Genomic DNA, 14,694 nt, shown 5'->3' on the forward strand with positions numbered 1-14,694 from the left:
TCGAGGTATGAATGGTGATAGTGTTGCTTTCTCTCCCTGGATGTCTGTAGCCTGAATATTGTTTTCCTACATAGATTGCTCTTACTGGGATTAGTTAAACCTACTTCTTTGTTTGACTGTATACCTATATCTTTCCTTTCCTTTCTGCTCTGTGTAATAGCCCCAACCCCACCGCCCTGTTCAACCTATTTAGCAAAAAAGCTGAGCTTCAGGCTACTGTGGTTTTCTATCAGAGAGCCCAGATAAACAAATCCCAGTTCTTAAATGTCAAAGCATCTGTGTATCTGCCTTTTGTTCTTCCCTTGCCACCCTAGTAAGGTCAGTATCTGGATCTGTATATAATGCCACAGTTTCTATTATGGAGCCATCCTAGGTATCCATCACAAGAAAGAATAAAAATGTAGATGAGAGTATATAAATTGGAATAACTTCACATATTAGGAAAGTAAAAAGGGACCATGGTAGGGGGTGGAGCAGGGAACACTAAACTGGAGAATAATAGGACATAGTTGCTATAAAGGGGGGAATGGGCAAAGTGGCTAGGGAAAACTTTACCAGGTTAAGAGGTCATTCTCACAGAAAGAGGGGGAAAGAGGAAGGATAAATAACACTAAGGATATTTGAAAAAGCCAAAGAGCATTATGTTTCACAACTACTGTTGGACTCTACCCAGCAGGGTATTAAAGCAGATGATGAGGCTCATAGCCAAACTTTGGGCAGAGTGCAGGGAATCTTATGAAAGAAGGGAGAGACAGAAACACCTGGAAAGAACAGGACTTCCACAAGGAGAGCAACAGAACCAAAATATCTGGGTCCAGAGGTCTTTTCTGATAATGATACTCCAACCAAGGACCCTGGATAGAGATAACCTAGAACCCTTGCACAGATGTAGTCCATGGCAGCTCAGTCTCCAACTGCGTTCCTTAGTAAGGGGAACAGTGGCTCTCTCTGACATGAACTCAGTGGCTGGCTCTTTGCTCATCTTCCCCTGAGGGGGGAGCAGCCTTCCCAGGCCACAGAAGAAGACAATGCAGCCTCCCCTGATGAGACCTGATAGGCTAGGGTCAGATGGAAGAGGAGGATGACATCCTTTATCAGTGGACTTGGGGAGGGGCATGGGAAAAGATGAGGGAGGTAGTGTGGGATTGGGAAGGAATGAAGGAGGGGCCTACAGCTGGGATACAAAGTAAGCAAACTGTAATTAGTATATATATATTTAAAATTAAAAAAGTAAATCATTACTTCTTAAATAATAATTTTTATAATAAAATAAATCTTCATAATAAAGAAGTGGGATATTTAAGAGCCTCCATATCACCTCTTTATCCCCCATGCCATTATAGAAAAAGTGGGTTGGTTAGAGTGGCTATGAGTTCTAAATCCAAAGATTAATATGACTCAAAAATTTTCTGTCTTTCATGTGTTCCTATGTCCTTTACCACAATATGATGCAACAAGAAGATCTCTACCCTACTTTGTGCTAGGACTACGTTTTGGAACTTCTTAGCTTCCATATCTCCAAGAAATATATTTATTTTCTTTATAAGTTATTCTTTAGAAGGATAAAATGGACTAAGATGCTAAATACCATGCTGTCAAACAACCAGTTGGTAAAGGAAAAACCAAAAAGTAACTTACAAAAAAGCCTCAGGAAAAAATAAAAGTAAAGCATCAATAAAAACTCACAGGCATACAAAACTTGGAATATAATTTTCACACACACACAAAAATCACAACTATAAAATCTCTATGGAAACAAAATAGATTAAGAATAGTCAGTCAAAGAGTCCTAAAAACAAAAAGCATGCAACTGACAGCTTCTGGGTGAAAGAAAGTCAGTTTTCTTTAATGGAGTGTTACTAGGTCTATCAACCACACTTCTGGGAAGGCTTCATGCACAGGAGTAACTGGCCAACATCAATAAAAACACATGTTTAAGAGAGAAAAAGAATGTAATCTTGGGTGGTAGAATCTTGGAATTGGAGGAGGGAATCACATACGACTAAAATATATTGTTTGTCATTTTCAAAAATAAATAAAAATATCTTTCAAAAATAAATCAAATAATGGCAAATGCTAGCAAAGATACAGGAACAGTAGTTCTGTTATTCATTGCTGGAATATAACTAATAGTGGTATTACTGAGTCATTTAATAGTTATACTTTTTACTAGTATATACCTGAAGGAATCTAAATCAACATACCACATACGATAGAACTACCTGCATATTATTTTGTTTCTGCTCTATTCACAATAGCCAGGAGATAGAATCCATACAGATATTCACCAATAAATGAATGTTTTTAAAATGTAGTACAAATATAAATTAGAATTTTATGGCACTGTAATAAAAATGAAATCAGAACATTTACAGGAAAATAAATGAAACTGGAAATCATTATGCTTTGTGAAATAAGTCCGAGACATAATTTCCTCTCATATAAGGAATTTATATAGGAAGTCCGTATACATATGTGAGGGGGGATGTTAGCCGGTAATCTCAAGCAGATCTCCCAAATTCTCACTAGTGTATTTGCTCTAAATAGGAAGTCCGTGTACATATGTGAGGGGGGATGTTAGCCGGTAACCTCAAGCAGATCTCCCAAATTCTCACTAGTGTATTTGCTCTAAGTCCATAGCTCCTTTTGTTACACTTGCCCCTTCTTATATTCTAGTTCTGAAACAAACATATATACATGTATGTCAGGGGGAGGGCTATGAAACTAGAAGGAGGATCATAAGATGAGTCAGAGATGTCTTAAGGGGAAATTGGAAAAGAGGGCAACAGAACACATATGGCATGAAAGGAGGAGAACAAAGAAAGTGAAGGAAAGAAAAACAAAACAAAACAAAACAAACAAACAAAAAAACAGCCAGAGGGTTATAGGAGCCACAGGGAATGGCAATGTGAGAAAGTAGTGAATTAGAACAAAGTATAATGACACATATATGAAAAAAACATAACAGAACTCATTGCTTTGTATGCTAACCTAAAAAAAATTCCTTACAGGATTATTTAAAACCATAATGAGATACCATATTCTACCTAATGGAATAGCTAATCATTTTAAATTGATAATAACACATGCTGATAAAATCACCTGAAACACTTAGAATATGTCATTAAAATATAAAATAGTATCACATTGGAAATGTTTTAGCTTTATAAAATTAAGGAAATATTTGTAATGTATGAAATGCATATAACCTAGCTTTTTTAACCGTAGATATTTATCCAAGGAAAAATAAAAAATTATGTTCTCATCAAACTTTATGGTGGAATATTCACAGGAGCCTTACTTATAATAATTTATAACTGGGAGCAACACAGGTATACATGAATTAGTAAAAAAGTAAAAAAGCTCGACTACATGCATCATTCATGAATGGTATCAGAGGCATTATGCTAAGTGAAAGAAAGCAAAGACAAAAGATCCTATTGTTTGATTCCATTTATATTACATTCTAGAAAAAGCAGAAGTATGATTATGAAAAACAAATCAATGTTTAGAGAAAGCAGGTATTAAAATAGAAATGAAGGAAAGATCTCCTGTATAGTGAAAGAAATAAAATATTCTATTTCTTGATTATAATGGTAGTTATATAACTACATGTAATTTCCAAAAAACAATCCTTGCTTGGACTCTCCTTGTTACTTAGCTTCTTTGAGTCTGTGGATTGAGGTATGGTTAGCCTGTACCATATGGATCCACTTATGAGAGGGAGGATGCTTGAATCCCACTCAGAAGGAGAAATAGAATAGACATGGGAAATAGATGAAGAGAGGGAACTGGGTGGGAGAGGGTATGGGGAGGGGAACTAGAATCGGGATCAGAAATGGGGAGATCAGGGGCCAGGGGTGGAAAGGACTGGGAGAGAGAAGGAAAATTGAGCAGGGGAGGACATCTATGTGCCAAGCTGGAGGCTTGCATAAGGTAAGCTCCTGAGAGGATATGGAAGTGACTCTAGCTGAGACTCCTAGCTGCAGGGGACATGGAGACTGGAGTGGGCACCTCCTAGCCAGGCAGGACTTTCAGTGGAGGTGGATACCAATCCACCCACAAAACCTTTGACTAGAAAATTTACCCTGCCCACACAATGTGCAGGGAAAAAGATGAAGCAGAGATTGAGGGAATGGCCAACCAATAAGTAGTCCAACTTTGATAACTACCCCAAGGTAGAGAGCCAACCCTTGTCACTATTAAAGACACATAGGAATTTTTTTTTCCTGACACAACTACATCACTCACAATACTGAATGTAATCAACAGTTTTGTGCACAATCATTTTAGATCTCTCAGAATGTTTTTTGGCTAACATTTTTGGGAATAAAACTAATAGATTACAAACGTGTAATATTTATAAAACTGCTCAAGCACCATGTGAAATGGCTTTGCAAAAAGAGTTATCACAACAGGCCTGAGAGTGCTTAGAATCTACTTGAAAAATATGCCCTTTACAAACATTGTAGAACTTGAATATCAAGAGGGATCTCAACAGTGCCATGGTCACAATACTTAATTGTGCCTAGTCAGCAGAAAAAAGATGGTTTATATCAAATATTTGCTATATAAATGGTACTGTGTATTCAATCTCTCATGGAGCCTTGGACACAGAATCTTTATTTTCTCTGACAGACATTTCTTGTTCATCTTTTTTGTAATTAATTTATTTTTATTGATTACAATTTTGTTCACTTTGTATCCCAGCTCTAGCTCCCTTTTTCATCTTCTGCCAATCCTACACTCCCTCCCTCTTCTCCACCCATGCCTCTCCCCAAGTCCACTGATAGGGGAAGCCCTCCTCCCCTTTCCTCTGACCCTAGCATATTAGGTATCACCAGGACTGGCTGCATTGTCTTCTGCTGTGGTCTGGTAAGCCTCCCCCCCTCAGGGGGAGATGATCAAAGAACCAGCCACTGAGTTCATGTCAGAGACAGACCCAATTCACATTACTAGGGAAACCACTTAGATAATGAGATGCCATGGACTAGATCTATGCAGGGATTCTAGGTTATCTCCATGCATGGTCCTTGTTTGGAGTATCCGTCTCAGAAAAGACTGCTTTGTCCAGATTTTTTGGTTCAGTTGCTCTCCTTGTGGAGTTCCTAACACCTCCAGGGGTTTCTGTCTCCCTCTTCTTTCATAAGATTCCCTGCACTCTGCCAAAAGTTTGGCTATGAGCCTCAGCATCTGCTAGATAGAGTCTTTCAGAAGCCCTCTGTGGTAGGTCCCTGTCCTGTTCCCTGTTTTCTCCCTCTTCTGATGTCCATCCCATTTGTCTTTCTGAGTGAGGAATGCTCATCTTATCCAGGGTCCTCCTTCTTGCTTAGCTAATTTTTTTAATCCTTTATTAATTACACTTTATTCACTTTGTATCCTCCTGTGGTTCCCTTCCTCCTCATGTCCCAATCCATCCCTTCCTCCCTCCTCTGTACGCATGCCACTCCCCAAGTCTTTGCTTAGCTTCTTCAGGCATGCAGATTTTAGCATGTTTATCCTATATTATATTTCTAATATCCACTTGTAAGTAAATATATACCATGTGTGTCTTTCTGTTTGTGGGATACCTCACTCAGGATGATCTTTTATAGTTCCCACCATTTTCATGTAAATTTCATTATTTCCTTGTTTTTAATTGCTGAGTAGTATTCCATTGTGTAAATGTACCACAATTTTTGTATCCATTCCTCAATTGAGGGACATCTGGGTTGTTCCCAGATTCTGGCTATTATGAATAAAGCTGCTATGAACATGGATGAGCAAATGTCTTTGTTGTATACCTGAGCATATTTTGAATATATGCCTAGGAGTGGTATAGCTGGATCTTGAGGTAGCACTATTCCTAACTGTCCGAGAAAGCTCCAGATTGATTTCCAAAGTGGTTGTACAAGTTTACATGCCCACCAGCAATGGAGGAGGGTTCCCCTTTCTCCACATCCTCTCCAGCATGTATTATCACTTGAGTTTTTGATCTTAGCCATTCTGATGGGTGTAAAGTGAAATCTCAGGGTCGTTTTGATTTTTTATTTCCCTGATGAGTAAGGACGTTGAACATTTCTTTAAGTGTTTCTCTGTCATTCAATATTCTTCTATTGAGAGTTCTGTTTAGCTCTGCACCCCATTTTTAATTGGATTACCTGATTTGTTGATGTTTAACTTCTTGAGTTCTTTATATATTCTGGATATTAGCCCTCTGTCTGACAAGACTTTTCACATGACTCTTAGAACTTTTTTCAAGGTGTTCTCTTTTGCTTTTTTTCTTTTGATTGTTTTAGTTGTTTCATTATAACTAAGCATAGCTGTGGATAGGCTACATATTAAACCATGTCAGATTTCTTAGGAAATTACTGAAATCACTGAACATAAGTGTTGTCTAAAAGACACCTTCACACACTTATAAACAAAGCAAGCCACCTTCCTATATATCCTGAATTTTGATACACATATATATTTTATGTTACAGGGCTGGAAAGATGGATTAGCAGTTCAAAGCAAAAGCTGCTCTTTCAGAGGACCCAAATTCAATTCCTGGCACCCACATAGAGCCTCAAAACCATGTGCAACTCCAGGATGAGAAGCCCTCTTTTGGCTAATTTGGGCACTGCACACAAATAGAGTACAGAGATATACATGAAAGTAAGACATGTATGCACATAAAATAATAAAATAAATTTAAAATACTTTATAAAAACTAGATATAATTTTTATGACAGATACACAAAAGAGACAACCACAAAGTTATTGCTATAAATTTTTCTCATATTCTACATGAAGCTGTTGAAGTTCAAATAGAGTAATTGACAGAGCTGAAATTAGCCAGTAACCTCAGGCTCAGGTTCCAAATCCTCACTAGTTTGTTTATTTTAGGCCCATGGCTCCTTTTGTTAAACTTGCCATTTCTCATACTCTAGTTCTGATCCTTCAATACCTTTCAGAAACTACTTTTTTGAAAACTATGCCTTCTCTTATTTCTCCAATTATACAGTGAATATATTGAATTCCTCCCCAAATATTTTGAGTTTGATAGAAGCTAAACCCAACACGAAAGGAAAAGCAAAGTTAGAAAAAAAAAAATCCCCAACCCCAAAAAGTTGGGGAGAGAAGTGATTATAATAGCAAAGCAAAACAATCCTAAACAAATTATAAATCTTCCTAACCTGATTAAATATGAAGGGTCAAAAATCAGAATCATATAAAAACTCATCCCCCATTCCAGTACATCACAGCTGACTAGAACCAGAAAGCACACATGGTTTTCTATTGTTTCCTAATATTTCTTTAGAACTGAAGAAAGAAAGATGCTTACGTGCTCTAGGAAGCAGGGTCCTATCTCACTGAGGTGGGGATCATCATTGTTGTACTGCTTCTCCAGGTCTCTCACGAAGCCCATCTGAAATCTGTAGATGTCTTCAATGTTCCCAAAGATGACCTTCAGTTGCTCATCGCTGAACATGTCTCTTCTCTTTCGGCACTGCTTCAGGTATCCCTGCAGACAAATGAAAAAGCTCTGGGTGAAGATGTCCCTCCTACTGCTTCCAAAGCATGTGTGAATCCTTTCAGTTCCATGAAGTAAGCAGGTAATTCTTATTTTCAGTTTTCATAAGGGGACATGGAGCTCGAGTGAAGGAAGTTAGTACACTAGTAAGTCTTCAGAGAGTGATTACCCCAGAATGCTTATGTTTTCCCACTGTTTGTAGAAAAAATAAATAAATAAATAAATAAAAATAACCCAAAACTCCAAGGGCCATTTCCCAGAGCCTAGACTGTACTCAGCATTAACTGTATTAAGAATTGTAAAGCAGGGGCTTGAGGGATGGCTCAGAGTTTAAGAGCACTGGCTCCTCTTCCAGAGGTCCTGAGTTCAATTCCCAGTAACCACATAGTGGATCATAACCATCTATAATGAGATCTGGCGCCTTCTTCTGGTGTGCAGGAATGCATGTACTCAGAACCCTGTATATATAATAAATTAATTAAAAAAAGAATTTTAGAGAAGATGGAAATATAGTTCAGGAGCAAAGCATTTGTCTAGAATACACAAGACCCAGGTTCAATTTCTAATACCAAAAAGTATTGATTAAAAAAAATAGAATACCAGCTAAAGCAACAGTTTCTAAAATTAAAAAATAAAAACAAAACAAAACATTTGTTCAAGATTCTAGTAACTGAGGTCAGAGAACAAAAAGCACCAATAAAGAGACAAAAAATTTAGAAAACAAACCATTGTTTTTTTAACATTTTGAGAAAAGGGCTGGCCTTGAATTCATAACCTTTTTGCTTCATATTCACAAGAACTTGATACGTCACCACATGCCACTATATCTGGCTGCAAACTATTATTTTTTAAAATTTCTCTGCTTTCCAAGGGAAAGAGTATAGATGATCTCAGCTAGTAAATCAAAGAGTAACTGGACATTGTATCTGAAACATATACTGACAAATTCTTCCAAGATGCCATTGATAAAAGTAGAACTGACAAGAGAAATTAATTGCCTGATGAGAAATCACTAACACAATGGTGGCAAAAATATTCAGCCTAGACAGCACACTTCTTAGATTCCAATTCAGAAAATAATTAACGGCTATGTCCATTCTTCCCATTTGAAAGGTTAAGGAATGATCCAAACATCACACAATATCCAAAATGCAGCAAGGATGCTAGAGATAAAAACCAGTATAGAAAGTAATGACTATAAAAGAGAATAAAAAGAATTGCCAGTGAGGCTTTCCAATTGTTCAAATGTATTCATTATCACTGTGAAGGAATTTGTTTCTTTTCTATTATGTATGTTGAAATTTAACTATATATTAAGAGGAATGTAGGGTGGTAGAATACATTCTTAGAACTAATGGTAGAGAATAAATACACATTCAATTTAATGGGATCAAAGCCATTAAAGTGATTGAAACAAACTTAAGAAAGATGGAAGAGGTTTATGATATAATCCTCAAATACAGGATATGAATGATGTATCAATATAATCAAAACTTTATACATGCATATACCTTAATTTTTCTTGAAAATAGATTTTCCCTCATATAATAAATTCTGATTTTGGCTTCCCTCCTCCTACTCCTCCCAGTTCCTCCCACCACTCCTCCTACCCAGATTCACCCCATTTCTGACTCTCATATTAGAAAACACAAGCATCTAAGGGATAATAATAAAATGAAATATAAGAATAAACAAAAACTAAGACATCAGAATAGGACGATACAAACAAACAGAAGGAAAAAAGCTCAAGAAAAGGCACAAGAAAAAGATATAGAAGCAGAGACCCATTCATTACCACATTAAGGAATCCCATAAAACAACAAAACCAGAAGCCATACTATATACAGAAAGGACCTGTAGTGTAAAAAAAGAGAATATATGTTTTCAATTTATAGTACCAAATTTTTCATTTTATATATAATATATAAAACAAATATATGTAAATATTATATAATATGTGATATATGTAAATATAGTATATAATATATAATGGATCTATGTAAATATATTACATATTTACATGTATCATATATTATATATTTATAATAAATAGAAAATAAGTTTTAAAAGAAGCCCTGATATATCAGTATGAGATAAGAAACCACCAAAGATGGCAAAGATTTTGCTTTCTATTGGCCACCTACTACTGAGCATGTGTCCTACCCTTTTAAGTAGTTTGTTTCCCCTGTGAGACTAATCAGGATAAAACTAAGTTTTCATTTTCAAGTAGTTATCATGTGGACATAGCTTTTGAGTTAAAGATGAGGGCATGTGTCTACTGTCCTTTCTGCTCTATGACCCCATCTTGTATAGACCCATGCAGGCCCTGTGTGTGATACCTCAGTCTGTGATCATATTTATGTCTGTCCTGTTGATTTAGAGGGCCAAGTTTTCTTGGTGTCTATGTCTTTGGCTCTTATACTCTGCTGGCCTCTTCAACAGGGTTTCCTAAGCCCTTAGCAGAGGGATTTCATAGAGACAACCTGTTTAGAGCTTAGTGTTCAAGATTTCTTACTCTCTGCATAGTAATGTCCGGCTGTGGGTTCCTGCATTACTTTCAATCTGCTGCAGGAGGAAGCTTCTCTGATGATGACTGAGCAAGGCACTCATCTATGAGCATATCACAGTGTAATTAAAAGTCATTTTATTGCTATCTTCTTTTCATAGAACAGTAGTATTTGGTTTGACCCTAGAACTCTGAGGTATCTACTTTTGGATTTTTAATTACCTGAACTGACTTGAGCATGGGTTTCATGGGAGTATGCATGGGACAGACATAGGCCCCAGCACATACATAACAGTTGTGCAGCTGGATCTTCATATGGTACTCTTAAAGAGGAAGCATGGGCTGTCTCTTACTACAATGCCTGCCTTTGGATCCCTTCCTAAAACTGGGCTGCCTCTTCTATTATCACTGAAGAAGATGTACCTAGTCTCTTACTGCAACTTGATATGTCAAGGCTGGTTGGTATCCATGGGAGGCCTCCCCTTTTCTGAAGATGGAGGGTGAGGTGAGAGGGAGGGACTGGAAGGAGGGGAGGGAGAGGGATGTAAAGTAAATAAATAACATAATTAATAAAAAAAAAAGAATGTAGGAGGGAGAAGAGAGGCCAAAAGAGACAATTATCTTCCTTATTTTGGCTGCCTATTAGCCATCAAATTTTATATATTAGTCGATATAATATGTAGTATAATGTATAACATGTAATGTATAACATATAATGTATAATATACAATATAATATAATTATAAAAATAATGCATTAGATAATAGATAATATTATATAAAATATAATATAGTATATAATATATATTTTATATATAATATATTAGATCCACTAATACATAAATTATATTATATGGATAGTGTCTCCTCAGTTACACATTTTTGAAAGTATGTTTATTTAAGATGAGTTTGTCCTGCAATATAATGGCTCAAAACATAAATGCTATCTTAAGCTTGAAAAAGAATGAGGTAAACAGAAGAAAGAGGTAATTTGAGATCAGTCCCATGACTGGGAGAGCAGCATTCAGTTCTGAGAAACCCATTCAGAGGAACAGCAGACAGAAACACATAAGAGATACTCTACAGCCTAGGGTTTTACATGTTGGTAGAGTGCTTGCCTAACATGTTAAAGGCTCTGGTTTTGATCCTGACCACCAAGTAAACTGGGAATGGTGTTATATGCCACTCCCAGAACTTGGGAGGTGGAGGCCAGAAGACAGACTTCAAGGCCAGCTAGGCTGTAAGGAATACTGTCTTAAAACTAAAAATGATTACCAGAGAGTATTATTGAATTGTTTAGAGTGAAAGATAATTGATGTCTCATATAACAAGACATCATTCCTAAAAGACACTGAGTACCTTGAAATCTCAAAGTTCTAATTTTTACTTCTGAAATTAATAAGGATAAGGAATACTCTTTTGAGCAATCTCTTAGCTGTTTTTATTTCTTCTTTTGAGAATTCTCTGCTCAGATCAATACCTCATTGTTAAGTTGATTTATTTGTTTTTATGACTTTGTTTTTTTAAGTTCTTCGTATATTCTGGATAATAACCTCCTTCTGTGAGATTTCAATTAAACAGTCAGAATGGCTAAAATCCAGAATACAACTAACAACAAATGCTGGCAAGGATAAAGGGAAAGAATAACCTATATTCACTGTTGGTGGGACGGCAGGCTGGTACAGCAACTCTGGAAATCAGTGTGAAGAATCCTCAAAGGAAAAAAATAAATCTATCATATGCTAACCTATACCATTCCTTGGCAAATATCCACAAGACTGATATTCAACTTCAGAGACAGATACTTGCTCAGACATGTTCATTGCTATTCTGTTCACAATTCCTAAGAAATAGAGACAACCTAAATGTCCTTCAACTGATTAACAGATAATGAGATGCGGCACACAATGGGATTCTATTCAGCTGTAAAGATAAATTAAAATAAAAATTAGGAAAATTTCAGATAAGTGAATAGCACTAGAAAATATTATACTAAATGAGGTACTCCAGAACTAGAAAGACAAGTGCCTCATGTTCTCTCTCATTTCCATGTCCTAGCTTATGTTACCTCAAGTAACCACGCACACACAAAAAAAAGACTGTAGAAAGGGACTATATAAAGGGAGCTGTAAAATGGGAGTAGCAAGGGACAGATGATATGGATGGAAAATGGGGGATCACTTTAACTGGGGATGACAGATAGAACAAAATATAGAAGAGGAGCAGGGGAGGAAAACTTATCACTAAGGATGTTTGAATTATGCATAAGAAATCATCTTATTTTTGTTTACCTAAAATTATATACCATATATTATGCAGTTTAAACAAAGTTACACCACTAGAGATGATAATGCTCCTCCAAGAGCTATAGTCTATCCAACAAAAATCCCAGTACTAGGTATAAAAAATATTTAAACAAAATAAACCCTTCTTTCAAATTTCTGGTTGAGGGAATGTTGTACAGTATAGATTATTGCTGTTGCTCCCGGTTGCCTTTCAGAGACTCAAGATAACTTCTTATTGCTGAAGCCACAAGACACTTCAGACAGAGTGCTTGGAAGAATCCAACTGTAACTAAATTGGAAGCCTGTTCCACGAGGACTAGCTCACAGAGTACTGGAAGATGCAATGCAGACTGCAAAGGAGGGAAAAAAAACACAAAAAAACAAAAAACAAAAACCGAATAGTCTTATCTAGCTGTGATGCCTACAAAACACAAAAATTACCACTGTGGGAAGTTATCCCCAAAGATGTATTGGTGACACTTATAAAGTGAGGGTAACCAGCAGGCATCTACTTGGACTTACGACTTAGTGGCTAGTGAGATTGTGGATCTTAGAAAAGAACTGACTGCTGCTACTTTCTCAAACCAGTATATTTTCTAACTACATTCTTAATACTTATCATGACACCTATAGATAAGTGTAGTTCTCATTCCTTATCAATGAAACTTCTTTTGGCAGCAGAAAGAGACCATTACAGAAAGCCACACTAGTCAAAACACAGAGAACAAACAGTGGAGTTCCCAGCCCCATTTGATTTATTTGTAACAAAACACATACATACATGGTTCAGGGAACATAATAGAAAAGGGGCTGAAAAGACTTTAAGAGCCAGAGGAACAGAAAGTCTGCTCTGAGACTATGTCTTCTTTATAAGGCAGGGAAACTGTACCAATGAAATGAAACAATACAGTAGCATAAAGAAGAACTGGATGATGACAATACCCACTGGCATGCCAACATGGCTGGGGGAAATAATACAGGGCCCTACCCACAGATAAAGACCAATTAATAAATGCTGAGATAGAATCAGTCTTGCCTAGGGATCTGCCCTTAACTGCTTATCTGAGATGTCTGGGTGGGGTAGGGACTGGGCATCAAGTTCTGTGCTGATCATTTTAGGTTAAGTAGCTTCTCATCTGTTTATTCAAATACACTATATAAAAATTACCACACTATACAGCGTGTTATCATTTACCTACATGTCTTGGCACATGTAGGTAAATGTTGAATAACTGGGTGAAAAGAACCATGAAAACGAGAAAATCTAATACTTTTGAAAGCTCAGAGTTTTTTTTTTTTTTTTTGTTTGTTTTGTTTTTTGTTTTGTTTTGTTTTTTTTTTTTTTGCTGCTGCTGCTTGTTTGGTTTTGCTTTTAATTTATGCCTCACTACATAGCCCATACAGGCCTCAAATTTATGATCCTCAAATTTCAGTTTCTGAGTGATGAGGTTACAGGTACAGGTCACAGCCAACACATGCAGCTTAAAACCAAGGTTTAAACATAAAAGATAAGAATGACTTGAAATTATAGTATCATAAACCTTATTAGAGTAAAGGGGAAGAATTTTCTTATGGTGAAGCATCTGACCAAGGAGAGACAGGCAAGGTTTTCTGGAGGCATTTGAGAAAGGAACTGACTTCACATTTATATTATGCCTGAGATAATTTCCCCCAAGGGATAGGAACAACAACATTTTGAAGCATCTTTAGCTCTACTTGTTTAGTCCTTAATTTCTCCTATTGTAAAATTAGTACCATGGTTACAAATGGCAATGTCACACATGATTAGTCATAACGATCCTAAGCTAAACTGAGTTTTTATCCCGTTGGCTAAATTTAGAAATATGTGGAGTGTGATAGATTGTCATATTAACACATTCACACTTGAATAAGACGTGCTTCCTTGAATACTAAGGAGGAAGAGGAAGAAGTACAGAGGAGAGCTGTCTCATTACCATATATTTCTCCAGTGAAAATATGTCTGCATAGTACAAAACCACAGAGATAAAAGCCACAGACCACTTAAGGAGCAAGCTCCCAACCCACTTATTTTAGAGATGGGAAACAAGGTCAAGGGTAAAAGACTGTGTTGAGGTTTCTTAGCTAGTCTCCAAAATATGACTTGATCCTGGGACTCTCAGTTCTATCACTGGTATTCTTTCTGAAAACATTTTGGTGCTTAAGGATTTTGGTTTGTAGGTAATACAGTCTATAGCTAAGATACTGTCCATGGCCCACCTAATGATATCTACTGATAGCTTTGATATCTATTACTGTAAAGTAGAACAAAGACATAGTTTCTAATGTCTGCAACAAAAGCTCTGACTAGGTTGGCTGCACTAAACAAATCCTCAAAGCAGAGTGATAGCACTTTTCTTTCTGAAAATATTAACATATCCAATGTTG

The 14,694-nt window shown here is 36.5% G+C and overlaps 1 protein-coding gene across 5 annotated transcripts in view; it reads right to left on the minus strand.

Moving 5' to 3' along the window:
- The window catches only part of Arhgef9 (Cdc42 guanine nucleotide exchange factor 9), a 156,039-nt gene that overhangs the window by 55,119 nt on the left and 86,226 nt on the right, over positions 1–14,694 (minus strand). For all 5 annotated transcript variants that reach the window (XM_060375143.1, XM_021661660.2, XM_021661659.2 and 2 more), the window contains exon 4: positions 7,310–7,489. In XM_060375143.1, coding sequence (XP_060231126.1) covers positions 7,310–7,489 — 180 coding nt within the window. The remainder of the gene's footprint in view (positions 1–7,309; positions 7,490–14,694) is intronic.

This window comes from Meriones unguiculatus, chromosome X, assembly GCF_030254825.1.
Source record: "Meriones unguiculatus strain TT.TT164.6M chromosome X, Bangor_MerUng_6.1, whole genome shotgun sequence".
NCBI classification, from domain to species: Eukaryota; Metazoa; Chordata; class Mammalia; order Rodentia; family Muridae; genus Meriones; species Meriones unguiculatus.